General features: G+C 36.5%; 1 protein-coding gene across 15 annotated transcripts in view; it reads left to right on the top strand.

Annotated features, from left to right (window-relative positions):
* The window catches only part of LOC110372441 (protein AF-10), a 37763-nt gene extending 10475 nt beyond the window's left edge, over positions 1-27288 (top strand). For 8 of the 15 annotated variants that reach the window (XM_064036393.1, XM_064036387.1, XM_064036391.1 and 5 more), the window contains 16 exons: positions 739-883; positions 1401-1578; positions 2090-2182; positions 2751-2872; positions 3648-3723; positions 4595-4687; positions 6138-6191; positions 11172-11281; positions 13240-13382; positions 13787-13882; positions 15013-15049; positions 15539-15707; positions 17089-17203; positions 20141-20275; positions 21112-21230; positions 22419-23016. In XM_064036393.1, the coding sequence (XP_063892463.1) occupies positions 739-883; positions 1401-1578; positions 2090-2182; positions 2751-2872; positions 3648-3723; positions 4595-4687; positions 6138-6191; positions 11172-11281; positions 13240-13382; positions 13787-13882; positions 15013-15049; positions 15539-15707; positions 17089-17203; positions 20141-20275; positions 21112-21230; positions 22419-22505 (1772 nt within the window). In that variant the 3' untranslated portion in view covers positions 22506-23016. Of the gene's footprint in view, positions 1-738; positions 884-1400; positions 1579-2089; positions 2183-2750; positions 2873-3647; positions 3724-4594; positions 4688-6137; positions 6192-11171; positions 11282-13239; positions 13383-13786; positions 13883-15012; positions 15050-15538; positions 15708-17088; positions 17204-19685; positions 19846-20140; positions 20276-21111; positions 21231-22418; positions 23018-23105 lie in introns of those variants that run through there. The other 7 variants (XM_064036431.1, XM_064036401.1, XM_064036415.1 and 4 more) reach the window with 6 other exon arrangements.
* Positions 27289-27687: the final 399 nt, after the last annotated feature.

Below are 27687 nucleotides of genomic sequence, written 5' to 3'. Positions count from 1 at the left end.
TTTCATAGGCGTTTAAAAAAGGCATCGCTTTTGTTTTATTTTGTTTTATTTGGGAAATTCGTAAACTTTTTTATTAAATATTGTGAGTGTTATGTTAGAATCAAAACAAATGTAATTATAGTGCCCTAGGTGAATTAGTTTTTATTGTGACTGATCTTAGGCGTTTTACAATGGATGCACATTTTTTATGGCATAAATATTTATCAGTGCAATTTTAAGTAGAAATTGCTGTGTAACGTTATAATGAGTTTGTGCTAAGAAAGTGTTAAGTGATACCTCTCATATTTAAGTTATCATGCCCTATAGTATTACATTGCTATCTTAATTACTTGTACGCCGTATGTCCCAAGGCTTGTGTTCATACACCAGGCTGCTACCAATCTTGTTTAGTACTTTTACTCCCGTCCTGACTGATGTACTTATTAAAAAGTATGTCTTTAGTTTCTAATAGTTATTAAACCGAAATGGATCGTTTTGCTTAGATTTTAACCAACTTCATAGTTTTTTTACAAGTTTCATAGAATTAGTATAAAAAAAATATTGTTTTCTTGTTGATGTTGTCACAAATTGGCTAAATCATATCACTATTTTCACTAACAGCATAAACGTTACATAAAATATCTGTTTATTATGTTTTTCACGTTTTATTATTAAAGTTAACAGTTGTTTTCAAGAAACTGACATTTATGTTGGACTACAAAACTTGTACATACGTAACATGATCTAATCTTGTTGCAGCATCAGGCAGTTCCACCCCGGCTGGTCCGTCTAAGGTGGCTCCGCCGTCAGCATCTCCCAGCAAGCCGGCCGAGGCAGTGGGGGTGATCAGCTCGGTGGCGCAGGCCGCTGCCTCTGTATCCACCATCACTACCAACCCGACCAGGTGCGTACTACACCGTCTTATCTATCTCGTCTGAGTGGCCTAGTGGGTAAAGAACCAACCTCTCGAGTATGAAGGTGTAGGTTCGATTCCAGTTCAGGCAAGTACCAAAGCAATTTTTCTAAGTTTGTATGTATTTTCTTAGTATATCTGGCACACTCATGGCTGATACAGGTGAAGAAAAACATCTTGAGGAAATCTGGACTGTAGTCTGAAATCACCAACCCGTATGGAGCAAGCGTGGTGATTAATGCTCAATGCTTCTCTGTGTGAGAGGAGGCCTGTGCCCAGCAGTGGGACGATAAAAAGGCTGTAACAGTAACAGTCTTACCAGTCCTATATATAAAAATTAATGCCACTCGACTTTGTAATTTTATAACTAAAGAACGGTCTCACGAATCCAAACCAAATGTGTAGGCTTTGTGAGGACTATTTAATGGATGGTGCATGAATAGCCAAATATTTTTTTATTGTTATATGTTTAAAGATAACTAATAATTTATGTATTTTCTTCCACCAGTGCTCCAATCACGGCCTCAGTGGTCCAAGTCCCGACTTCAAAGCCGACTTACCAAGAGTCCGTGATCACTAACACAGATCTGGTAGAAACCAAACAGACCAAGAAACGCAAGGCCATTGCCGCGGCGAATAATATGAATGCGCCCGTTGATTATACTTCTAACACTCCTCCTTCTACGGTAAGTTTCATAATATACTGTAATTTTTACAATCTATACTTGTTTCGGAGGGCACGTTAAACTGTAGGTCCCGGCTGTCATTGAACATCTTTAGCAGTCGTTACGGGTACTCAGGAGCCAGTTAGTCTGAGAACCAGTCTAACCAAGGGGTATTGGTTTGCCCGGGTAACTGGGTTGAGAAGGTCAGATAGGCAGTCGCTCCTTGTACTCAGCTGCATCCAGTTAGACTGGAACTTGACCCCAACATTGTCGTACAGACCATTTATCGATGAATGATTTTGGACGGTTGTACTTTTGGACATCATCACATCCAAGCGAGCGAACATTTTGATTTTTGTCACTGAATTGGCGCAGTAATTTTGCCTAATGCTTTGATTACTAATTAATATAGATAGAATATTAACTTAAAAAGACACCACTTGCCCATGAACACAAAAAGTTTTAGTTATGTTAAATTGTTCAGTTATAAATTACGTGATTTGTGGATAGTAACCTAATGTTAATGATTTAGGCGGGTGAGGCGGGCACTCAGGGCGGCGTGTGGGAAGCCACTCACGTACAACCCGACGTGCCGCTGGAACCCATTGACAAAATTATTAAAAAGGTACCTCTTATTCTCTTCAATTCATCTCTCGCAATCACACCACTTTCATTGCTTTCCATTTTAGTAGGATTCTCATAGTAATTGCACTAGATTAGATGGTCGTTGTATGTATATTTTATTGTTGTTAAATTCTGTTAATTTAAAATTAGGTTTCATTTAAAAACTATGGCCTGGTAAAGACGGGAAAAGAGCGTAGTGTAGAAGATTTTTTAGAGCATTCGAAGATCAAGTTAAAAATTCAATATAAAGCCGTGCAAAAACTTCCCTTGTGTGCATCATATGTATCTGGAATGGGGGATTTTTCTTGTCAAGCTTTATTTCAGTAATGTTAAAGTTAAAAGTATATTTTCTAGAGTCTATCAGAAATCATCTCCGCTTTGTCTCTCAGTCTGCGTAGGGCCAATATCATCATATAAATCACACTATTCTTTTGTCCGGTTATTTCGGTCCGTATTACAGTTCAAAATTTAAATTATTTATTCACAATTATTGTTCTGTAATATAGGCTTTAAATCTTACATACTAGTGTACGAGCATAATGTAATATACATGTGTTTACGTACATCAGGCAAAGACAGACTGTCTGGAAGCTATACCGGTGCCGACTTCGCACTTCGCTAGCGTGAGCCCGGCAGCTCCGCCGCCGCCGCCACCACCGGCACACAGCCCGGCCTCCAATCCTAGTCCTAGGTAAGTTTTACACACTTTAAATACCTACCATTAAGCTCTAATTAACCTGTTAAAAAGTCATGGTGGCCTAGTGGGTAAAGGACCAACATCTCAAGTATGAGTGCGCGGGCTCGATTCCAGGTCAGGCAAGTACCAATGCAACTTTTCTAAGTTTGTATGTACTTTCTGAATAAGTTTTAGACACCAATGACTGTGTTTGTGATGGCACGTTAAGCTGTAGGTCCCGGCTGTCATTGAACATCCTTTACAGTCGTTCGTTAGGGGTAGTCAGAAGCCAGTAAGTCTGACACTAGTCTTACCAGGAGGTGTGTATTACGACCCCGATAGCATAATGTCGGACTGCCGAATTTGAGGCTTTTGGGTTCAATTCCCAGCACAGTCGTCTCACGTTTTGTAATAAGCTGGCGTTTTGATTTTTTTAAGACAATTGAAATTGAGGCTAATAGCTTCAGTTTCTGTTATGCATACTTACAATATTACAATATGGTAGTTCAAAATGAAACAGTATAGTGGTTTACTTTTAAATATACCATTGTCATGAACATCACATACATTAATTTCGAGTCTATTGTCGGCTCCCTTTTGAAAAGATGTATGTAACTTAATCACTACTTAATAATATTTCTGTCAATTCAGGGAGTCATTTGATAGACCTCGTATTACAAAAAAAAAAAAACACTAAACTTGCTTTTGTATTACACTTGTGTTTATTATCGTTGTATTATCCACTTTAGTACTAATATTGTTTGCTATAAATATGACACTGTTTCTGTAGGCACCTCGCTAGCCCGATGCCGGGCCCGAGCGGGATCAATCAGGTGTCGAATATTCGCTCTCCTTCAACGCCACAGGTTAGTACAACATTCATTAACTACTAAATAAATATAAAATTTTCAAAAAAACATTAGTTATATGCCCTGTTGATTATGGGTAAATTTTTATATCACAGTCATTATGTTATTTTAAATACCTGCGTTTAAATAACTAGCTTTGCTTTATCATATACCCTATGTGTGCTTTAATGCTTATAATTCATGGTATCAACATTAAACGATGATATCATATACCATGAAAATTCATTCATAAATATAATTCATTTTCTCTTTAAATTATCATCAGCGCTTCAAACCAAAGCATGATTAAAATGTAAAGAAGAATGTCTTTAGCTTAAAGCAATCTGCCTGAAGCGAACATTTACTTAGAATTAGGCGTGGTTCATCCATTACTGCATGTGACCACGGAGTATTGAGCACATGGAAGTGTTAACCTGAAGAGACGTATAGCAATCAGACTTTAGTCATGTCGCTTCTAGCACTCCATTTGTGAGTTATCCATGCATGAAGACTACGACACAAATTGCAAAAAAATGTCGGACAAACATCTTCTGATAGCCAATGTTTAATCAATTTTAGTTACGTCATGTTTAGATTTTAGAACAGTGTAATTAGAGTAGCTTAAAGCATAAGTAATGATCATGGCAGAAACCATAGTGATCGCAGTGTACTGTAGTTATTATCTTGCCTCATTTAGATTTGATTCTGAAACTTAGTGGTAGCAAATAATTCGGCAGGTACATATTACATACTTTTTGAAAATTAAAGTAATTGCAGTAAGAGACTGCTATAGTTTTCTGAATTTTAGTAGGCTGATGAATATCATTTTCAAGTGTCATAGTCAGCCCCGCTAGCGGTAGCCGCAGTGACTAATGCGTGGGTTGTGTAGGGCGGCAAGGATCGCGAGGGACCGGCTTCGCTGCTGGTGTCGGTGCCGCTCCCCTCCACCAGCCACGGGCTCAACCTCACCGCGCACTCACAGGTTACTCACCTTGATGACGAACTGGACACATATGATGTCGAGATATCTGGAACATTCACTATAATAATGAGTCCATTTTTCCTACAAGATTTTACACTTGATGATTAGTCATAGAAAATACCCTTAAAAATATCTCAGTTTTATGAGATTTAGCTTTTTTTTTTTCGTTTTTTCTTACCTTTGTTTCGAGGTGTCGAAGCTTAAAATGTTGTTTTGAAGCGTATGTTTTGTTTGTCTTCTTTTTGCATCGTTTTGATTACTACTCTTTTTGACTACTACACAGTATTTCGTTTGGAATCACTGAAAAGTTTGTCTATCATTTTTTTTTCAAACGTTTGCTTGTTGTTACTGCATTAAAAATTTATATATTTTGTTTATTTCATTGTTCTTCATTAATGTAACTTGGTTTTATTTCATCCTTATACCTTGTTGCACTGTTTTAATATCATACCTCACCTCTTTGCTAAAGACAGTATTTGGTATCATGTGATTGGACGAGGCGGAGTTACTTCGTTCCGCCTTGTTTCATAACAAAACTGTGGTAATTACCTTTTACAATAATAATGTGACGTTGTCTTTGTATGTGTTAGTACCACTGGTGAACGAAAGATGAGGGGAGATGCCATAAGACAGGCATGTCAGGCGCCTTCTTGTAACTCATGTATGTTTCTTGTCAAATCAAGACCCATCTGTCAAATATTGGTCTTGATTGATTGGTGATTTTTTTTTATGAATGGGTTCCAAAATAGGCGCATGATGTGGTAGTAACGTTCTTCGTCTCCCGAACTCATTTTGTCGCACTACTTTCTTAGATTTTGCGTTATGACATCTCCTCTAGTCATTTTGTTCTCCATGGTACATAAATGTTACAACCTTTTTATCGTCCCACTGCTGGGCACAAGACGTGGTGGCCTAGTGGGTAAAGAACCAACCTGTAGAGTAAGAGGGTGTGAGTTCGATTCAAGTACCAATGCAACTTTTCAAAGTTTGTATGTACTTTCTTAGTATATCTTGGACACCAATGACTCATAAAAAGATGAAGGAAAACATCTTGAGAAAACCTGGACTATAAAGTCTGATATCACCAACCCGCATTGAGTTCATAAATGAGACGTTTTTTAATGGTATAAAATATAAAAAAAGTCTCTCAAGACAGTCGTGTGTCCAGTGAAACATGCTTTACAAACAATTAACAATAACCGCTTGGCCGCTTGGTCTAGGTCCATTTCGCAGAGATGCATGGTCTCGAGCAAAACCGAGGGCTTAGCTTGTGCGCATTATTGGAAATGGTACGCATTCCCCCTTTTGTTCAAGAAAAAACTTCACTAACGTTGTGATGTCTCATTTTATTAATAACAAACGGAAATAGTTGGTGACGGTTAGCTCTATGTGATCTGCATGAAGTTAGTAACGAGGACGGTGGAATTAATTGTTTTTTCTGTTCCAATAGGTAAATGACATGCCAGGACCATCGCCGCATATTTTTCATCAACCGCAAAAACAAGTAAGTTACCACACAATAATTTAGTTAAACGTATAGGAAACTTGCCGATTCGCCGCGGTTTCACCCTTGTCTTTTAGAACCTACTGCTCGTACCGGGATAAAATATTATAGCCTATGTTACGCGGGAAGAGTGAAATTTTCAAACAGTGAACAGTTTTTTTTTTTAATCAATTCATTAGTTTCGGAGCCTTTAAGGCACAAACAAACAGACTTTTTTTCCTCTTCATCATCATAGTGAAGATATTGTATGAAACGACAGCTTTTTCTAGAAAATAAGTTCTTTTATTTTTAAAAGCTCTTGAAGATAAACAATGGAAAATTTCTTTGAAACGAAACTCTATTCGAGATGACTTTTCTCAGGTTAATTGAGGTCAATCATTTGATATGTTCGTATTTCATTTCATCCCTCGCTAAAGGATTTGTTGTGATAACATGACACTGTAGTTATTTCGAAACACATAATAATAACCTACGTCGATCATTTTCTGTCAAACAATAGCTATTGAACATGAGTGTATCTCTATTAAGATCATAATGTTTCTATCTGCTGCGCTTTTAATAGTAAAACTACATGTCTAGGTACATATGGGAAAAGGATAGACAGACGATACTTATACAAGACTTAACTATGATTTTTTTCTATTGGATTCAATGAAACCTCCCGTTTTCCCCCTTTTTATAGGAAACCATCAAATGACATCTCCCACTGTGGGTTAGCAGCGTGAGGGAATGTCAGACTCTTAGGCTCTAGACAGACGGACTGCATTTCAACTGCAAAACTGCAGTTCAACGGCAGTTCAAATGCAGTTGATACGACTGCAATAGAACTGCAAATCAACTTCAGAACACGACTGCAATTGAACTGCAATCGGACTGCACGTTTGATTTGCAGTTCTATTGCAGTCGTGGCAACTGCATTCAAACTGCCGTTGAACTGCAAATTTGCAGTTGGATTGCAGTTGAAATGCAGTACATCTGTCTAGAGCCTAACAGACTAAAACCCATCATTTTCCTTCTGAAGCCTTTTATGTGCCAGGGCCGCGGTAACTCTTTCGAACAATCCCTTGACTTTCTGACTTACTACAGCTGTACAATTCCCAGTCACGCGCTATTCACTGACAAAATTGCATCGCGATGCATTGAGCAGTCTTGTTAGCTACGCCTATGATACGCGTTTGTCACCGCAAATTATCGTAATGGCATGGTTAGAGCGTAATTCGTGATGTGACCTGCAATTTTCTACCACTGTTCCTGTCCAATGCGTCAAGTTAAAGCAATTGAGTTTAATAGGAAATTGCAAGTTGAACTGTAGTCTTGCCCTTGGCAGCGTGGTACTTTTTATGGTGGAAATATAAGTTCTACTTTTGAGATTTTTATATTTTTTTAAATTTATGGAACTAAAGTTAGAGTAGTGACGCGTATTCATTTTAAAGAATCTATCTAATATACATAGGTATAGAATGAATATATAGAATGAAAAGAAATCATTCCCTACTTTACATATTTAGGGACGGATGGACAGACAGACTGCGAAACTACATATAAGAGTTCCTAGTTGACCAAGGAACCCTTATAAAGTTTTTTTAAGAAGTGTGTTCGCTTGCGCTACACCAAAGGTCCACCAAACTTCAATAAAAAAATGTTCATCCCCAAGAAACTATACTTTCCAAAAGGGGTCTGTTTAACTATAATAAACGTACAAAAGGCTAGTAAAATTCCATTTGACATACTGCCAGACTTAAAACTTTCTTTAAAACAGGGGTGTGGATAAAAAATGTAAAGCATCCCAGACAAATAGTTTGTCTATACAATGTACACAGACAAGGGTTGCTTCAGAGAAAAGAATTATTATTAAAAAAACAAAATACCCGACTGCACACTAAAAAAAGAGTAAAACAAGCCCCACAATAATATTGATCAATACAACTTTACTGAATATAATTTATAAATATTGATGGAAAGCATCGCAGGCGGGGACCAACAGAGGCTTATTTATAGTCATTTCGGTTGTGCACCATTTAGCAGAATTTTCGTTGGTGGCGGTCAAGGTGGTCCCCGTCTGCGATGCTTTCCATCAATATTTATAAATTATATTCAGTAAAGTTGTATTGATCAATATTATTGTGGGGCTTGTTTTACTCTTTTTTTAGTGTGCAGTCGGGTATTTTGTTTTTTTAATAATAATTCTTTTATTTATAACTTTTTAGCTGTTTTTATTTAACGAAAATGTTGTAGATGTAGAAGACTATGTATATGTAAGTACCATTTTAAATTATTTCGACGACATTTGGCTTTAGATTACGAGTGATGTTACTCCGCAACATAAATTTACCGCCAATGCGACGTTCAAGACGATCAAGACGACGTTCATGCATTTGATCAAGACGACGTGATTGTATCGCCAAAAGAATCGCTTTTTGCTTGCTAACGCATGAGTTGCTTTGCGTTGACGCAGAATTAACATGTTCCCGTGGGAATTTTGAGAAAAAACGTATCCTATATTAATTACTCCCGTGATTGAAATGAATCTAATGATACCGCATACATATTTTTTAAAGGAAATTTAGAAAAATATCCCGTGGGACTTTAGGATAAAATGTATGCTATGACACTCCCGTAATCAAGACAAATCTAACGATACCTCATACTTCAAAATCCATCAAGCCGTTTAGGCTACAGGAGGTCACAAAGGAACAGACATACATACATACTTACATACTTACATACACTCGAAAAACATTACCCTCCTTCTTTGGCAGTCGGGTAAAAAATAGCCCCTGGTACGGCTAGGAAAGTTTAACAGTTAAACCAGTTTCTAGAATAGTACTTTGATTTTTGTATTGCTAGGACAGGTGAGAGGTATTGTATAGAAAATACGGGTAGTAAAATAATTCGTTCGATTCGCTACTTAGTAGACTGAGTGGACGCCTATTTTTGTCGTATAAGCTGTTTCCCACAGTATCAGTTATATTATAATGCTATACATAGCATCAGTCCTTCTTTGAGTTTTGAGTTGTCACAGTGTAGGTACCCACATCAGTTCGACGTTTTACCGCGAAAGCATTTACTTTCTCATACCACAGCAACGAAATTCAACACCACTTAAGATAACACGCTATTTCTCGTGAAACAAAAATCGCTAGACAATAACTTCTTAGAAAGGGTCCGTGGCTAACACCCTAGCATAGATAAGTATTGCAATTTCGTACCTGCGCACCCCTCGCTACCTGCCTCCGACCAACATGTGTTCGCTCATTCAGTTGCTACTCGACGCTCGAGGGAGTCACATCTGCCCGCGTAATACTCTAATACTCTAATGGTACCATGCCGGCTCATTTAAATTAAAGTGACAATAACGTAATAATATAATGGTGAGTGTTATAATGTTTGCTTGTCTTTGCCCTGTATGCACGTGTTGGACTCCCGCGGTTCAGTGAATTCGCTCACTTCGTGTTGTATATTTTGTGTTTGTTCAACAAATTGCGTGATTGTAATTGTTTTTTCGCTGTGTTTGTTGCATCTGAATTGTATCAGGATGTCAATATGTAGGTATGGTGTTTGTAACATGTTCTATTCAGCTGTAGTTCTGGCCATAGTGTTTTATAAGTTTAATTTGTACTACCCTACTTATTTCTGTACATAAAAAAATTATTCCCCTCGCTTTTAAATACATGTTCATAATTTGAAAAAAATACCACGAAACACTTGGCGACATTGATAACAAGCGAAAATATTTGATACAAGCAAGCTCCATACATTCTCTTAATAATAAAAAGCCCGTCGTCCCATCTAAGGTTTAATTGAAACCAGATGACGGCAGATCTTCGAATTCATATTCAAATATCATTGGGGCTATTTAAGTCTCGTTACAGCTGTCAAATATACCACAATTCGTTGTAATGTGATAACAAATTCATGTGACCTATTTCACTAACGTTTTTATATTGGGCTGCAAACGATTTGTTTTGTAGCGGTGTATCATTCAGAGTTTGTGAACAACTTTGTAAGTGTATGTAACACATGTTCGTTTGCCTATCTGTTGTTACAATTGTTTTTTGGGTTGTCATTTTATCTCAGTTTCTCAAGATAATCGAAGTTTACATACATTTTAAAAAGCAGTGTTTTGCGTGCTCAATTACATATGTAATTTTGCAATTCTGAGATATGTAAAAAGAGCAGAAACTTAAGAAATCTAAACTAGTTTAATGAATTGAAATGACGTTTCGCAATGCGTATAAAAAATTAAGACTCAAAATCACTTAGCAAAAACAAATTTTTAATACCAATTTATACATTTAAATATTTAAAAGTTATCTATACTTCTGTACTAATGTAATAAGGAGGTAACATTTTTTTTGTTTTGTTTGTAGGGTAGGAACAAACGAAAAAAAGGCTCCGACACTAATGAACCGATTTGAATAATTATTTAGCTACACTATTTCCTTTTCAGTCAAGTATATCTCAACGTAATAATAATAGACTATGCTTGCACAGCGCCAAAACTACCCTCATGTGGAGAAGTTTATTTTGTATGGCTCCTAAAATTTATAATAAAGTACCAGATAGATATAAGATATTAAATATCAACCTATTTAAAAATAAACTTAAAAAAAAACTTATGTAAAAGAGCGTACTATAAGATAGGTGATTTCTTAAAAGATAAATTCTTAAAAGATTCTAAAAATACTAAGTTTTGTTTAATAAAGTATTTGTTTAAATGTAGATTTTAAGTTTAATAAATGTAAATTTGTACGCCTGACATGGCAAACACACCTTTATAACATATGTTTTTAACAAATAAATTTATCTTTATCTTTAACTATTCCCGGGTAACAAAGGCTAGATTTTATCCGGGTACGGGCAGTAGTTCCACTAGCCGTGAGTAAAACTATTCCATCATCATCACCCGACCCTTTTCCCTAATATTTATACATATATACTATATATTCTCAGTTCTTATTATAAATATTATCGTTTCAGGCTGCCATGGATACTGGCATGACAGGGCATTCACCGCATGCACTCTCCGGGCGTTCCTGGGGTGGACTCAACGTTGCCTATGAAATGCAGCAAGATCCTAACAAACCTGGGTATGTATATCTACAAATACTTTGCTTGTCCGAAGCTTGTTATTAATTATTAAGACTACTACAACGACAACCAAACCATAACCAGCCTTATTTTTGCCTCCCAATGGTCAAATCGGATATTTGACAAGTCAACCATAATGGGTTAAATGATGTAACTTACCGTTAATATTCATATTCGCAGTAGTTGTTAGAAGATAGGGAGTTAAAATGGCCAGCTTCGGATAAGCAAAGTTACTTGATAAGATTGGTATAATATCTTTAAAATTGTATCTGAATATAGGGTGACTGGTAATTTAAAAAAGTTTTATTTGAGAAAGTTGTTTGTAATCATGGGTAAAATCAAGTGATCAAGGACCGGTGACTAATTACCAATCGCCCTATAACTAAACTAGACTTATTTTCTGGTGTCTCATATAAGAGAAAGACAATATGTTTTAGAAATTAAAGCAACACGCATAGTATATAAGCCTGCAACTGCTATTGATTTTAAAGTATGTCCTGCCTTGCTAAGATTCCTATTATTTTTGCTATGTAAGTTGTTATTGGTAAGAGTTAAAAAGAAATTATAATCTTTAAATTAAATTAATTGATGCTGTGTGCTTAGCGTTGAAATAGTCACCTATTTTTTAAATATTTTGCAGTGTCATCATTATAATCATCATCAGTCTTTCACTGCTGTGCTTAAGCCTCCCCTAACACAGAAGGATTGAGCGTTAATCACCACGCTTGCTCAATGCGGGTTGGTGATCTCAGACGTTATAGTCCACCTGGAGAGATCACCAACCAACAAAGGAAAACATATCAAGGAAACCTTTCCTTGATATGTTTTCCTTCACTTTTAACCTTCTTGCAATATAATTGGGATACTGTTTAGATAGATAGATAAAAAAAATAATAAGAGAAATGATTTAATATTTTGATGACGGAGGGGCTTGTATGTATGAGATGATAGTAAAAATATATTGGTTTAACACAAGTGTTTATTAGTTATTACAAATTAGCAGTAGTTATTTAAAGTTATCTTGAACCATAATCTATGGCCAGGATAGCCTTGCTTTCAGTCTGTCATGTAAAATATTACAATGCCGTCGTGTTTTGTCTATAGCGAATACAAAGTTATAATTATTTTGTAATTGAAAACAAATTATTCATTTTGTTTTACTAGCATTGCGATGTGAAGAAATATATCTAAGATTTAAAAAAAATGTGTATGAGGAAGAGACCTTTGCTCATAGCGGGCTGTAAAATATTGATATATGCATTCATATTATTATTTATTTAAAAATTTCATCCTAATTGGTTTGTACATAATAAAAAATATTGTCTTGTTTTCAATTTTTATCTGAGATTCTTCCAAAGCTGCGTCGTATGTATTATGCTTAGCATTCTCTTATACATTTCTGCTTAGCAAATGACTACTTTGATCAATATTATGAATTTCTAATTGAACAATGAATAAAGATAAAAAGTATTCTTCATGAATTAATTTATCTGCTTGCAAAAACAGCTGTTGCGTTCCCATTATATAAATTGATATTGAATATGTCGCGAAAAATATATTATCAATATCAACAATTCTAATAAAATGTAAAATATGTCACCATGTATACAATTTCATTTCAAAGTAACTAACAATAAGTTGTTATTACCAAAGCATTTCTCCACTTTTCATCATCAAATCAGCCTTTTTGTCGTCCCACTGCTGAGCACAGAATTCTTCTCATACTGAGAATGCTTGAGCGTTATTTTCCACTGATATATATTTAATACATATACTTACTATATTTCTAATATAAATGCTATACACCATGCGACAGTAGAATGCAGTATAACTTTAATAAATTTAACATCCGTAACTGTGTCCTATGTTTTGACTCTGACTTTGTCCAAAAACACCTGTATCTGTGCCCATATTTTGACTTTAACTTCGACTACAAGGTTCATGTTTGTATGTGCAGTATGAGTGGGATGGCCGGACCCAGCAAGCAGGAGATGGGGCCGGTGGGCATGGTGCCTATGCCTCCCACTACAGTTAGGAACAAGAAACGTGCTGCAATGGCTACCTCCGTCGTCGCCATGGCTAACACAGCATCCGCTATACGTGAGTATCTGCTTACTGTATTGTTAATATAGGAATAAAAATATTTGACCCATTGCACCCATTAATATATCATAATCCACCATATACTTGCCGCAGAAATTGGTTGGTCAAATCGGCGGTTATAAACTATGTAGTTAACTTGTGAAATTCACCGTAAGCATAGAAACTCGAACTCAAAAACGTTTATTCAAATGAGGCTGATAAAAAATCATTTTTTCGAAAAAACATTCCTAAAACACCTACCCTTCACCACTCCTTACGAGTTATTGAAGCTTGAGAAAGGAAGAAGCGTATGGCCTACTAGAGTCCTAGAGACTCCATTGCTTATGTTTCCCACGCTATTACTAATATTTCTTATATTTATAATATACTCAGTATATAATAAGTTATTCAATGTTTTGCAGAGACCATGACGACTCAGAGCCTGGCCAGCGTGCGACGTCAGCCGCAGCCGACGCCGCCGCCCATATATTCGGAGACCACTCCGCCTAGTTCGCCTGGTAAATAAACAATTAATACATACGTACCTCCTGAGGGACCTAAATCCTGATAAAAACTAATGTATATCCGTCTATTTGAAACTAACAACAGAAAACTAATCATTTAAATATTGCCCAAGATTAGGATGGAAAATGTGATTGTAGGAGGGTACCCCTTGACACACAGACTTAACTGAATGCTGTTCTGAACGTCATAAGATGACGTATTACTCGGGTATGAGAAAGTCCCCCGGGACATGGTTGAAACTGAGAGAAATAGATAGTATTCAATATCTTTTTTATGCACAGAAATATATAAAACAAGTAAGCATATAGTATCAGTAGGGCACTGAGTATAAAACAGATGACCTAAAATGTCCCAGTTTCTCATTATAAAAAAAAGGAATAAAAAGTAAATTGAATAAAGCATAGAAACAAGTCCTAACAAACCATACAAACGTTATGAATACGAAACAACTTGGCCTGTAAAGTTTTCTACAAGGATAGAAATAGATGGAAAAGTGTACATTTCAAACAAAGAGCCAAGAAACCCTTTGTTTCATACTGCGCCATAGAATTCTAGGGTCGAACAAAATTCTTTGTGTATTTACATGGGGTTTCATGGAAGTTTCCAGAATGAGGGTGAAAAAATTTTAAAGCCTTAGTACGTTAGCATTTCATATAAAACATGTTAGTATTTCAGTGAATAAGAAACAAGATTATTTTCATCGCCCTATGCCAAATGTTATTCATATTCTATACTTGGTTTCACCCGTGTTTTCAGGGGATTACCTACCATACCTGGGTGGGGATAAAAATTATCTTAAATCCTTCCCCGAGTCTTTTCCACCAATTTTCAGCTAAACCGGTTCAGCCATTCTTGAGTTATATATAGATGTACAAGTTAAAACATTAGGTACTCCTACTTTCCCACCAAAATCGGCTAACCAATAAATCTACTCCTTTAATAATATAATCAGAAACCTTGGCATTAGTGGGAAGTGACAAACAACCTTGGACATTTTTCTGCTATTAAAATATGTATGAGCGTTTGTCCGTTTGTGCGTACACTTGGCAAATCACTGCCTGTTTAGCTTATTTATGAAGTGGTCTTATAATATGTTATGAATAAAATATCTTGTGTGTTACAGGCTCTGAAAGACCATTGAAGCCTAAGATGGATTCAAAGTAAGTAGTGTTTGTTATATTTTTATTTTGAGGGTGATTTTTATTACATTTTGAATTTTTTATAATTTTGTTTGATCTTAGATAATATTCAATTGAACTTGTTTATAAATTGACGATTGAATACTTAATTTTTTTTAGATTTAATTCAGCAAGTAGCCGGTTTCTTTTTTTGAAATTATATTTCATTAATGAAATATCCGCAATGTGAACTATTGCCAAATCTAACATGTGTTTTAATATCTGGCAGAAATTATAAGCAATCCTGATCCAACAGATAATATTATCTATCAAATAACTAACTGAGACTTCGTCGGCAGCCATTGAATCCTAGACTTACTATTTTTTTTAATCCGAATTTATTTAAAATACTTAACTTCATTAATGCTGTAATACTAACATTTTATGGACACACGAGTCTGAAATTAAACGTTTTTATTTATTTTGTTATTGTTTTTTATTTATTAATCATCATCCACAATTTCTTTACAGACTGACATCGTGCACAGCCCCACACATGCTGGGCAACGAGCTGAACCCTGAAAGCGGGGCTGCAGCATGTCTTCAGGAACAGCTGACTGCTGAGCTGGCAGCCCATGCCGCGGGTACTTCCGTGGGAGACGCTCTCGTACCGCCGCCGCTTATCAATAAGGCTGCTTCTGTGAGTTTCTTTATTTTTCATATTCGATCATCTTCTTGCCTTTATCCCGATCCTATTTGGAGTCGGCGCAGCATGTTTTCTTCTATACTCTTTTATCTGCTGTCATCTCACGAGTAACATTCTTTCTTACCATATCTACTTTTACACATTCCATTTATCGTTTTTTTGATCTTCCTCTTTCACTATATTTGTCCACGTTCATACTCATTATCTTCCTTACAACATGACTTTCATTCCTCCGCATCACATGCCCATATCATGACAGTTGGTTTCCATACAGTTTTTTTGTTTTGTTTATTTTTTATATTGTGTGGGTGTTATCAGCCCTTCTTGTAAAGTATTAGTACTTAGCTGCATTTTGTTAGACTGGAAGCCGACTTTAACATACTTGGGAAAAGGTTTGGGAGATATGTTATAGGACATGGGGCAATTTAGATCCATCTTCTTAAATAAAACAAACAGTAAATATATAAAAGTGACAATATATGTCGCGTCAGGCTCCGAAATCGCTAAATAAAACGAAGGGGTCTTCACACAATCAATTGGTTTATTCCAATTAATACAATATTAGTCACTACAATTCATTTTAAAGAAATAAACGGTGAATGGATATCCTAAGTCGTTTTTTTTTCTGGTATGGCATCTCGCAGTTCAGCCTAGGAGGCCGTGTACTGCTTAACCAGACTTTTCCCTGTGGATGCCTAGAATTAAGGCCTCCAGCCAGGGGCGTAAACAACTTATAAACTAAGCGACTGCGCTAAGGGTACCCCCTGTGGGGTCGGACCTCGGCTTAGGGCGTCGCTGGGGAGGCAGCAAGGGGACAGGCTGGATCACCCCGAGTCGTGCGCGCGCGCTTCTTTATATAAGATCCACCGATGACACATAGATGGTGGCGCCGTCATGTACTTGATATTGATATTGTCAATTTTTATTACAATAACAGTATAGTATTAGCTTTTTCAACCTGTTTGTGTTTTAACTTTGCACAAGGTCCTGACACTTGAAACTTATCCAGAAGGATATGCCTCTAAATATTCGTAAGAAACAAGTACTATTCATCTGTAGATCAATAATTTAAGATCTACATAAGACAGTTTCTCAAGCAACAGCATCGAATACCTTTTTCAAATCATCAATGCATTGCATCAAATCATTTAATTGATTGATATTATCACAGAATAATATTAACTTTTACAAATTAAAGTTCCAAAAGTATGCCAAAAAAAAAACAGCTGAACACATCAGTATACCAAACGTACACTCAAATGAATTCTTATAAAATATAGATAAAGAGATAAAAATCCAATAAAATTCCTCCTTCACAAAAAAAACTATAATATAACAATTATATTATATTTTATATATACCTTTATATACACAGGGTGGCAGCATCAGCTCGGGTCGTTCCTCTAGCGCCCAAAGCCTCGACCAGCTGCTCGAACGCCAATGGGAACAAGGCTCCCAATTCCTCATGGAACAGGCTCAGCATTTCGACAGTAAGTACCCACTCACTAGTGCACTCACTCGATCTATGTACCCTCATACCGACACTCGAGACGGCATGTGTATGTTACTCTTTATAAAGCCCGAATATTGGTCAATCTTGGGATTTACCGACATCTTTTACCTGTAGAATTTAGTCAGTTTCAACAGTGACGTAAATATTTCAACATTAATTGAGGTAAGTCCTAAGATTTACCAAATAAAAGTTCGAAATAAATAAGAATTAAATAACGCTTCGGACTTTACCATGACTTGGTAAATCTTAGGTTTTACTATAACCTAAAGATTTACCGCAGTTCGGGCTTTCAGTAACATGTATACCACATGGCATGAACAATCTGTGTGCGTACATTTGCGCATGAACTTATCTTTATCCGTCGTAGTTTTACAGTATTTTCATTTTTCATAAGTGTGTATGATAAATGTTTTATTTTTCTACCCTTTTTACCCTTGAAATTAGCCAGTACTTTACGACATGAAACATTGAGCTTAAGAAAGAGACGTACATGTTTGTCGTCGGTTTAATTCATCCCTACATCGCTTTGATAACAGTAGTGGAATAGTGCTGTAACATCCCTTGAGACTGATCGCTGTGCACCACCTCAGAATGGCCATATTTCTGTTAGTGGTAAGTAAGTTTCAGTACATTAATTGTGCTATCTTCTCTGACTGCAACAATAGCCAAATCCATCCGCTGTTTTTCACGAAACTTTACATCACATCTATACGAATCTAATGTCAAATTTGAAATTCCAATCGAAAAACAACGAATGGATCGGTCATTGTAAACCGCAGTATATCATATCTACAAATTAGTAAAAAAGTAAAAAACAAGTTCGTCTTTTGTATAATCGAGTGTTATTGTATGTCGAAATAACGATTTGCAAATCAATTGTGTTTTTGTTAGCAAAATCCTTGAGATGTTGACACGAAATATAATTTTAAATCGAGGCCGGCCTTTGCGAAAGTATTCACGTGTTTCAGTAATCATTCATATGGATCATTGGGCATATAATATACTAAAAACAATAACGTACAGTAAATTGATAAAAAATAACGTAATTAGCATTCTAACTACTAAATTATTTCGCTATTTTTGATTTTAATATTTTCATTTACTGTTTCTAATTAGATAACTGTTCCCTGCGAAAAAAAAACGCTTGCCTCTTGTAGACTGTACCTAATACTGAACAATCATGAAATATAAACAAATGTTACAAACTAGCTTATTCTCGGCTTACTGTTACATCTCATAAAATCATTACCTATATTTAAGGTGAATGCTTATCATATTTTTAGTCAAAAATATTTATTGAGAGTGTTCTCAAGACTTCTTCACTTAATTCTTAAAAATATGTCATGTTAAGCATACACCTTAAACTTAAATGTTTTGTGTTTCATCTGCATACAAAATACCATGGTTCAATCTCATAACATATACAATATACATACATGTGAATTGGTAGCTGTCTCAATTGAAAAATGGACTTTTATGACATAAACCTAATATAAAAGTAATCGCTTATTATGACAGTTCATTAAGAGACAGCTATTTCTTTCAAAACATACATTTCTAGGGCTTACTTACAAACATTATTAATGTGGATTTACGCGGTGTCCTGCGTGAGCGACGAACGAGGCGCGATGCGACGCTGCGAACGCGACGAACGCGATCAACTCAACGGCATTCCCTACATGCGGCCTATGTGACAGTCTGCGGCGAGATGCGACGTAACGCGAACTTGTTTTTAGGGCGACCAGATGCCACACCACGAACTATTCAGAAGCGTTGATCGCTGCAGTGCTTGAATAAAGATTGTTGTGGGACAAAAAACATAAACATTATAGAAATCGTTTATTAGTACAAAGAACTTGGAAGAATGTTGCTATTTCTACTTTTAAATATGAACTTTCAAGCAAAATTGTACTGTACTTCTCCATGATTTGAGAAGTAATGACCTAAATCACGTAGGACATATGTCGCGTATAGCATCGCGTCGCATTACGTCGCGTCGTGTTGCGTCGCGTCGCGTCGCGTTCGTCGCTCACGCAGGACACCGCGTTAGGAACGAGAGCATCTCCCAAAACGATATAAAATAAAATAAATATAATCATCAGAATTGAAAATGTATTCCTTTTTGAAATTCGGTTAAAAAAAAAGATTTGTGTATTGTACATGATAAGCAAAGCTTTCCACGTCTTAGAACTATGGGGATGCTCTCGTTATCATCTTAATATATAAAAGCAATCTGAAATCTACAATTATCAAACTAATCTCAAATGTATTTCCTCCATCGCTACAAAATCGCATGCACCATCTAATTGCAGGCCTAAGGTGTACTGCAGTACCGACATCTAGCTAACCCATAACGGTGTGCAATGAATGTTCATATTATCTGCCGAATAGAGAACGAAAGGTATATCTTACACAGTAGGCGTATGTATGAGATATTATCAATAGTATTTTGTATGCAGGTGCATCGAGTTACCACCCATATTTGAGACGCGAAGCATTACTTACGGAGGCCGCTGGTACGTATATGGTACATGGAGAACGAAGCGACGAACGGAGATACCATAACGGATAATATCTTAAAAAAGTAGCTAAAAAATGTGGGTGTTGGGGGACGATTAACGTTACTGTTTCCACCCTTATACGCCTTCTTTGCAAACCGCTCGTAAAACCCGAACACCTCTTTACTTTTACTCGTATCTGATCGTTTTGATCATGAACTTTAGGTACGTATTTGAATTAAAAGTAGGCGCCTGACCTACCTACCCTATGGCATCTCCGCTCATCTTTCGTTTCTCGTCGACATCATCACGACAAACTGTCTCTTTCTAAAGCGCGATGTTTCAACGTAAAGTACTGAATGACTCTAGTAGTTTATTATCTGTATGTATGGCTAACATAAGATACGTGTGCACAGTCGCTTCGCTGTTATCATGCCTCCACCAACTGCGCACAGAGAATGTTCGTCTGGAGGAACACGTAGGAAGTCTACTTCAGCGGCGCGATCATCTTCTAGCCGTTAACGCCCGCCTAGCTATACCCCTCACTACTGGTACGTGGAACGGAACGTTGTATCGAAACTTGACAACTTTCTAACAAATCATTCCCCGAGTTTTTTTAGTCGAAAACACCGAATTTGAGGTCATAATTTTCTTGTTATTGGATCAAAAATTGGGACAGAGATATGTTATAAAATTGTTCAAAAGTTTCTACTTTCCTCGATAGATACATTGTCTGCTGAATGTTAGAAAACAATTTTGTTTTATTTAACTCATACTGTTAACCCTGCATGCTCTATGTGGTGGTTGTGACCCCTAGTTTTTCCGTATTTATCTTACGCAGTTCAGTTACAGATTACACGTAGCGATTCTACGGTATTGGACGTCCTGCTCCAAGGATTAGTATAGGTAGTAACATATATTTGTGGTACTATGTGGTCGTGCCTAGTATGGTAATAAGAAAAAAATATAAATTAAATGTTATAGTGTCTAGTTGTTATAAAATCTGTGGTAACTGAACATTGCATGACAAAATATGTCTAGACTTTTCATACTTTTAATTATAATTATATACTAATCACTCAAACAAAAATAACGAAACACAGGTATATGACACTATAATTACGCATCTTTAACACTTTTTACACACATATTTTCTAATTACACTCACTCACAGTTTTCGTCAACATTTTCTAATCCGTGTTACTAATGCTTTAACTCAAAACACTACATATAATCGAGTTTCAAACACCTATCTTCGGGCAATCAAACTTATTTGACGAGAACTGTATTCAATAACACAACACAAATACTAAACACTAACTATCCTCCAACACATTTTACCAAAAATCTAATTCACATACTAAACATACCCGCCAACTTTACACAGTGACTACAGGGCCGCCGGAGCCGTCGCGATGTCCCCGCGAGAACGGGCCCCCGATGGTCCCAGTGCGGGCCCCGCCGCCGCCGCGAGCCGAGACTGTCACCTCCGATCGGCCCCATCAGGTATGTCTTGCGTAGTTTATATGCACTGGTAGAACAGATGCTTATGGTGAATTTTTAAATGAGTATAATATAGTTTTGTCTGGTAAATTGGGTTTTGGTACGAGTTTTTGAGTGAAAAATTGAAAATTGTAAAAAAAAATGTAGTTAGGTCCGTCAGTAATTTTTTACAACGTGATACTCAAAGTTCAAACTTAGTATTTTCTTGAAACGTAAATCATTTTCGATTCGTTTCGATTTCCCCTTCACGTATAAATTGAAAAGTTCAAATGGATTTGATTGTTCCAATAATATGTGTTATTTGCAATATAACTCGTGCCAGATTCCATCCATTGTCATTCCATATCTTAGAATATAGATTTCATTAAAATAACATTTAATATTAGAACTTACTGTTAAAAATTCACTTGTAGAGAAAGGCTGCAAACATGGTGCCCATTAATTAGTTTCATTCAATCGATTAATTTCCCTCGTGGCTTGCATCGATTTAAATCGATATTATAAAGGAGCTTGCCAGAAATAAACGGTCTTGATGACCTCAGAAATAAAATTTTTGCAATAACATCAAAGTGTTCTGGGCCCGAGGGAATTCTGAAAGTAAAATTAATAAATTCGTCAACTATTTTGGCTCCATTGATGTAAATAAATAGTCATCTTTCTCTTAGCTTCATTAGAATTCTTTTCATAGATGCAATTTCATTCACACCTTTCAAATTCTTGCACCATAGATATTTTACTGTTCCTAGCGATTGTTATTAGAAATGTAGAACTTTCCATTTTTATAGTTAACATTTTCTCTTTAGATTGTTACAATTTACTTAATTTTTAAATGTTTTAATTAAATCATGATTTTTTAATACGTTTTGGTTCTGAGCAGCATTACGACCGGATTCTGGCAATCTCCGTGATCCTGCCTCGCGATAGATAGTTGGCTTTTACCAATAGTTGCACACATCTCCGTGCACCTTTTGTCAATCTACCTTTCTCTGTATCTGTGGTCAAATACTTAGCGCCTGGAACCGTCACACTTAGAGCCTTAACTGAGCTCGCTAACATCGCCTGCTCTGTAGAGTCCCAGCTACGCTCAGCTTGCTGCCTCCCCAGGCCCCAGGCGCTAGGCACCATCTAGCAGTGCTGCATCTGCGGTAACTCCTAACTTCACAAATATGACACATGTGTGTGCATTTCCAGGCACATGTCTACGACGATACACGAGAAGATCAAGAACGAAAATCCGTGGTTATTACCCTACTATCTGTAGTTATTTCACTCCTCTGAATTCTAGGATCCTCTCGTTCAGTTTAACAATGTCTTTTGCTAAAATTGACAGTTAAAATTACAGATTTCAGTGACTTACTTGACAGACTGACGACTAAACTTGGCCCTTTTTTCAAAATTATAAAAGGAAGTTACTTTTGGCTTAATTACGAAAATCCTAGCTTGCGCCCCCCACGCTCCTAGCTGAGTTAGCCCTCGTCACGAATACGGTATAATATTATTTTTCTCATCATAATTTCGTTTTGTTTTGTTAGTGCTTTGCGTGCCATGGACCGAGACGCTTCCCGTTTATTTCGAGCATTAGATACGTTTATTTCTATGGTTTATTCGCTTCAATGGTCGGGCTGATTCATCAGCTTGTCATTGATATTATTTTGTTTTATTATTTGCGAATGTGTTGTGTTTGTACTCTGTGCATTTAGAGGTCGTGTTGTGTCTAAAAATCTAGATTATTACTAGAATAGTGACACTTAGTGTCGTGGTCACTTGCCGAATAACACTAAAATTACTTTGAAACGAGCACAACGCACCGATCTCTAAGCGTACTAGTACATTGCACACCACCACGACAAGCGAGTACATATACTTGTGTTGTTATAGCTGATAATGCGCGAGGTGCAGCAGAAGCCCAGCTGAAAGGAAGCGGGTGGCGGCGGAGGCGGCGACGTCGCCGTCCCGGGCCCGTCGGCGGCCAGCCCGGCGGCGCTGCGCACCGTCCAGACCTTCATCATGCTAGAGCAACGACGCAGGGCCGACTTCTCCATCGACTCCATACTCAAGTTCGACAATTAAACCACATACACCTACCACTTAAAATTTAACTTGGACATGACAGTCACATTCCCCAAGCCTCTTAATTCACATAGCACACACACATATAGCGTACAGTTTAACTTTGCTACTCTAAAGCACTAGTGACGAAAGACTCTTCACGGTAGACAACATATACAAAACAATACAACCTCCACAGCGTTAGTTACGAAACTGTCATTGTACACAAGTTAAACTTTAAGAAGTAAACAATGATGCAAGTGGCGGAATTTGTACGAAATCAGTGTCTGCGTTGTTGACGTCTGAGAGTCGTTGCGCGGCTCCATCACGTTGCCACCTAAAGGACTCAGCTCGACACCCGTCGGCTACAAACGATCTGTGTGACTCCGACACTATCCTAGTTATTAACTTCTAAATGTTATCCTAGATTAACGCACTGTGCGTTGTATTTTTGGGCGGTTTCAGCGTTTTACGTCGTGTCGAGGTTGATATCTTGAATGCTGCTGATCTACTGCCGAAGCGCAACCGATGCTTTCTTCAGCACTTTGTATCTGATGAGTATTTATAAGAGTAAATGTTACTATTAAGCATTAATGATATTGTTTCTGTTGTCAACTTTTTGTGCCTACATAGAATAGGCGTCCCTTTCGGACCAAAGTTGGCAACGCCTAACGCGTAACATTATGTCTTTCTGTTAGTGACATAGTGTAGGTACGCGATACATCGGTAGCCGCTTCGGCGCAGGTCACAGGTCACGGCACCACCGACTGAGTAGATTACGCGAAGTGTGGTATATTCTATAAGTGTTATAAATTCGACTGGATCAACAACATTGTACTCCTGATCGATGCGGCCGTTCTTTTGAACGACGCAAACGATTAAATGTTTAGTATTAAGGATTTCGAACTAAATGTATTTAGCTAGGTACGAAAACTTGTGGCGATGTGGGAAGTAAACTTTCCACCAGTCATTAAATTAATGTTCCAAATGCAGGAAAATATTCCTTTACTAAGGTCCAAAGGTATTGAAATTTGTAGACTGGGGGTACGGAACATTTGTGATGTTCGAATGTGACTCGAATCATACGTATGTCGGGATCGCGAAATTATTGATTGCATATATTGGAGTTGTTGGCCTGGACACAAATATTCAAGGAACGTTGCAAATCATTACATGACGATGCATGATTTGATTATTTACTCATAAATGTTACTTGTGTGTTAGTTGTTAATTGTAAATTAATAATTGTACTTGCAGTATTTCAATTGATGACCGGCACACAGCTTGGTAATAGTTGTCCTTCATGACGTAGAAGTAGGGTCGCGTCTCACAGCTGTTCTATTCTATAGGTCGCCGTCGATATATTTCACAATTATAATAAGGATTAATGTACCGATTAAGTAAATATTGTAACGAGCTGGGACTAAATTTATACAATTTTACACTTAAACACAGTGTCACAAATTCATCATCACTCACTAGAAATTTTCATGTCATATTTGTTACATACATTCATTGAACATAAATAAATGTTTTCATTCATTCACTAGGAATTTTCCATTCATTAACTTTTTGTAAACTTGAGAACATTCACGTAGCAGATTTCTGTAACAATATAAACTATGTGTTGTTCATGGATGTACCGTAAATATAATATGTGTTAGGTAATAACAATAGATATAATTGTACTCAGAGAGAGTAACTTCTATAACCCGGTGTTTAGATACGACGCGGCCCTAGCTGATTATTTCGTAATAGTTTACGAGCACACATTCAGTATTATAATAGATTACGTTCCTTTAAGATTGTGTATAGGTGTTTCATCATCAGCCTTTTTTGTCCCACGACAGGACACATGCCCCTTCTCATACAAAGAAGGAATGAGGGTCAAAAACCGTGTGTTCTCAAGGCGGATTGGCGATTTCAGAAATTAAAGTCCAGGATTTTTCAAGATGGTTCTATTCACCATCATTCATTCAGTGTCGAATATAGAAGTACATATAGGTACGTTCTTTAACCTGGAATCCAACCCGCACACTTGTAATTGAGAGGCATTTTTCATATAGGTGTCTACATCAGATATACATATGTGTTGTCGAAAGCGGTGCGGGCTCGCGAAGGTCAAGCGTCCTTGTTTAGCAGGTATACGCAACACGAGGAAACTGACTGTTTTATATGTTACTGTAAAAGCCCGAACACTAACACTTTTGTAATCATTGTTTATTTCGAATTTGAAATCACAAAGGCATTACACAACAGAAAAAACCAATACAAAACCAACTGTTGGGCAGTCTATCAGGTATCATACACCTAAAACACTATCATTGAGGTAAATCCTCAGATTAACTAACACAGGGCTTTTACAGCAACATTTTAGCGAGCCCAGCACCAGCAAATACTTATTATGTAGCCGAACTTTACGTAAATGAATGTATCATTAAACATTATATAGTAAGCTCAATATTGTCGATCGATGTACATCTATATATCGGTGTTAAATGTTGCGTGGTTCATGTTCGTTTCACTACATCAATATTGAATGTTTCATTGTGTATTCTTTAGCCGGGCCAGTCAATTGCTGTGGCCGTCTGTTAGCATACTCTCGAAGTTCAGAGCTTTCTGTGTTGTCCCAGGCCATTTAATCCAGGTTTAAAATAGTAGATGAACCCAATAGAGGATTTAAGTCCGTATTTAATGCTCGCGCAAGCAGACATCGTTGCGTTCTAGCTGCTATTTTCAGTAATCTGTTCATCCTGAATATTGTTGACATGAGTTTTTTAACTGTGTCAGGATACTAAGGTGAGATGGTTTGTTGAAAGTAGTACTTAGCAAACTTGTGTCTGTATGCGCTGTAGTGTCTGTAATTAAGATGTTCACTGAGGTTAATCCCTGGGATGGTAGTAATGATCCCACTGCACTTGTCTGAGGCGGTCCTATACTTTCCCATGTTACTTTCACAGTAGTTATAACCTAGCCTCACGACACTAGATCGACTCCTGAAACGTATCTCCCAGGAAACTAACACTATTACATACTGACTTCAATTTCAAAATGCATAAAAAATTGATTGATTGCTAAAATCAATCTCGCATAAAATGGCGACGTTTTTTTATTTTTTTCTTATTTTGAACTTACTTTTTTTTTATTATGAACTTTTTCTATTTTTTTTTTTGTGTTTACTTTGTTTTACAGTAAACATACTTTTTTTCTATAGGTGTTTCAATGCAGCGTCGTTTTTTTTTATCTGTTAAGTTCCTTGTTCAGGCTCACCTAAAATAGGTAGCTACATTTTTTTGTATCTAAAAAAGATCGTCAGATCTTTCGTTGTGTTATATATAAACCTTTGTTTTTTTGTTTAAACTTAACATGAGGGAAAAATAGTATCTATTGAAAATAACTTGAAATGTTTAAGACATTTAAATCTGAGTTTAAACAAAGTTTATCGTAGATGAAACGTTTCGGTGCAGCACTGTAATCTTACGCTTCGTTTCCAAACAAAGAATTATGTTTTGTTGAAAATTACCTTATTATATATAATCTTTAAGTTGTTTTAAGTGTCTCGTTTTTCAACCAATTTGCGAAGGTCCAAAATAGTGTCTATTTGGACTGAATGTTTCGCAACGGAATTGGTGAAATATTTTTGAATAGGTTAGTGTGCTTAGACCATTGTAAACTTCATTCGAAGTGATCTCAGTCGATTGTACTGATTGTTCACGATTTCATATTCTTACTGTGTACCAAACATGTTAAAAGATATCCTATAGTTAAATCATGATTCAAATTATTCGATTATAACACAGTAAAAATATGATCTCGTATTAGAGGGAATCGTAAAGGAAAATTATGACTGATTGTTTATAATTAGTTTTAATCATTTATTTGGTTCCGTATATAGTTAAAGTTAAGTTAGAAAACTCTGGTGATTACATTTGATTGCATTTATTGGATCTATCAACTCCAGTCAATTACCAAATGTAACACAACTACCTTGATTAAACGAAATCACTACAAACTATTGTTTCATTTGATAATTATTACCATTGACCTGTTTTTCAAACGATTGATTACATTGACAGCTAGTCAGAAAGGTGGTTTCATGCAGATGATAATTCCATACAAAAAGAGGATATTATACTTGATATCTTGTAGTCAAACTTAAGCACACAATATTTATGTATATTAATCAAAATCAAAAATCATTTATTCAAACTTGGCTGCAAGACAGCACTTTTTGAACGTCAGGAATTTACATAAGACAGCTCCCAAAACGCCCTCCCTTCACCACTTCCTATGTGTTTATGCTGGGAAGAAGAAGTGGCGCAACAAACTCCCCAGCAACACATGTCTGTCTGTAGGTTGGAAGAACCTATCAACAATTTTGCAATTTGTATTGCATTATACAATATGCAGC

This window comes from Helicoverpa armigera, chromosome 1 (genome assembly GCF_030705265.1).
Source record: "Helicoverpa armigera isolate CAAS_96S chromosome 1, ASM3070526v1, whole genome shotgun sequence".
NCBI classification, from domain to species: Eukaryota; Metazoa; Arthropoda; class Insecta; order Lepidoptera; family Noctuidae; genus Helicoverpa; species Helicoverpa armigera.
The sequence above is the reverse complement of the archived record's forward strand: the minus strand, read 5'-3'. Positions and strand labels throughout refer to the sequence as shown.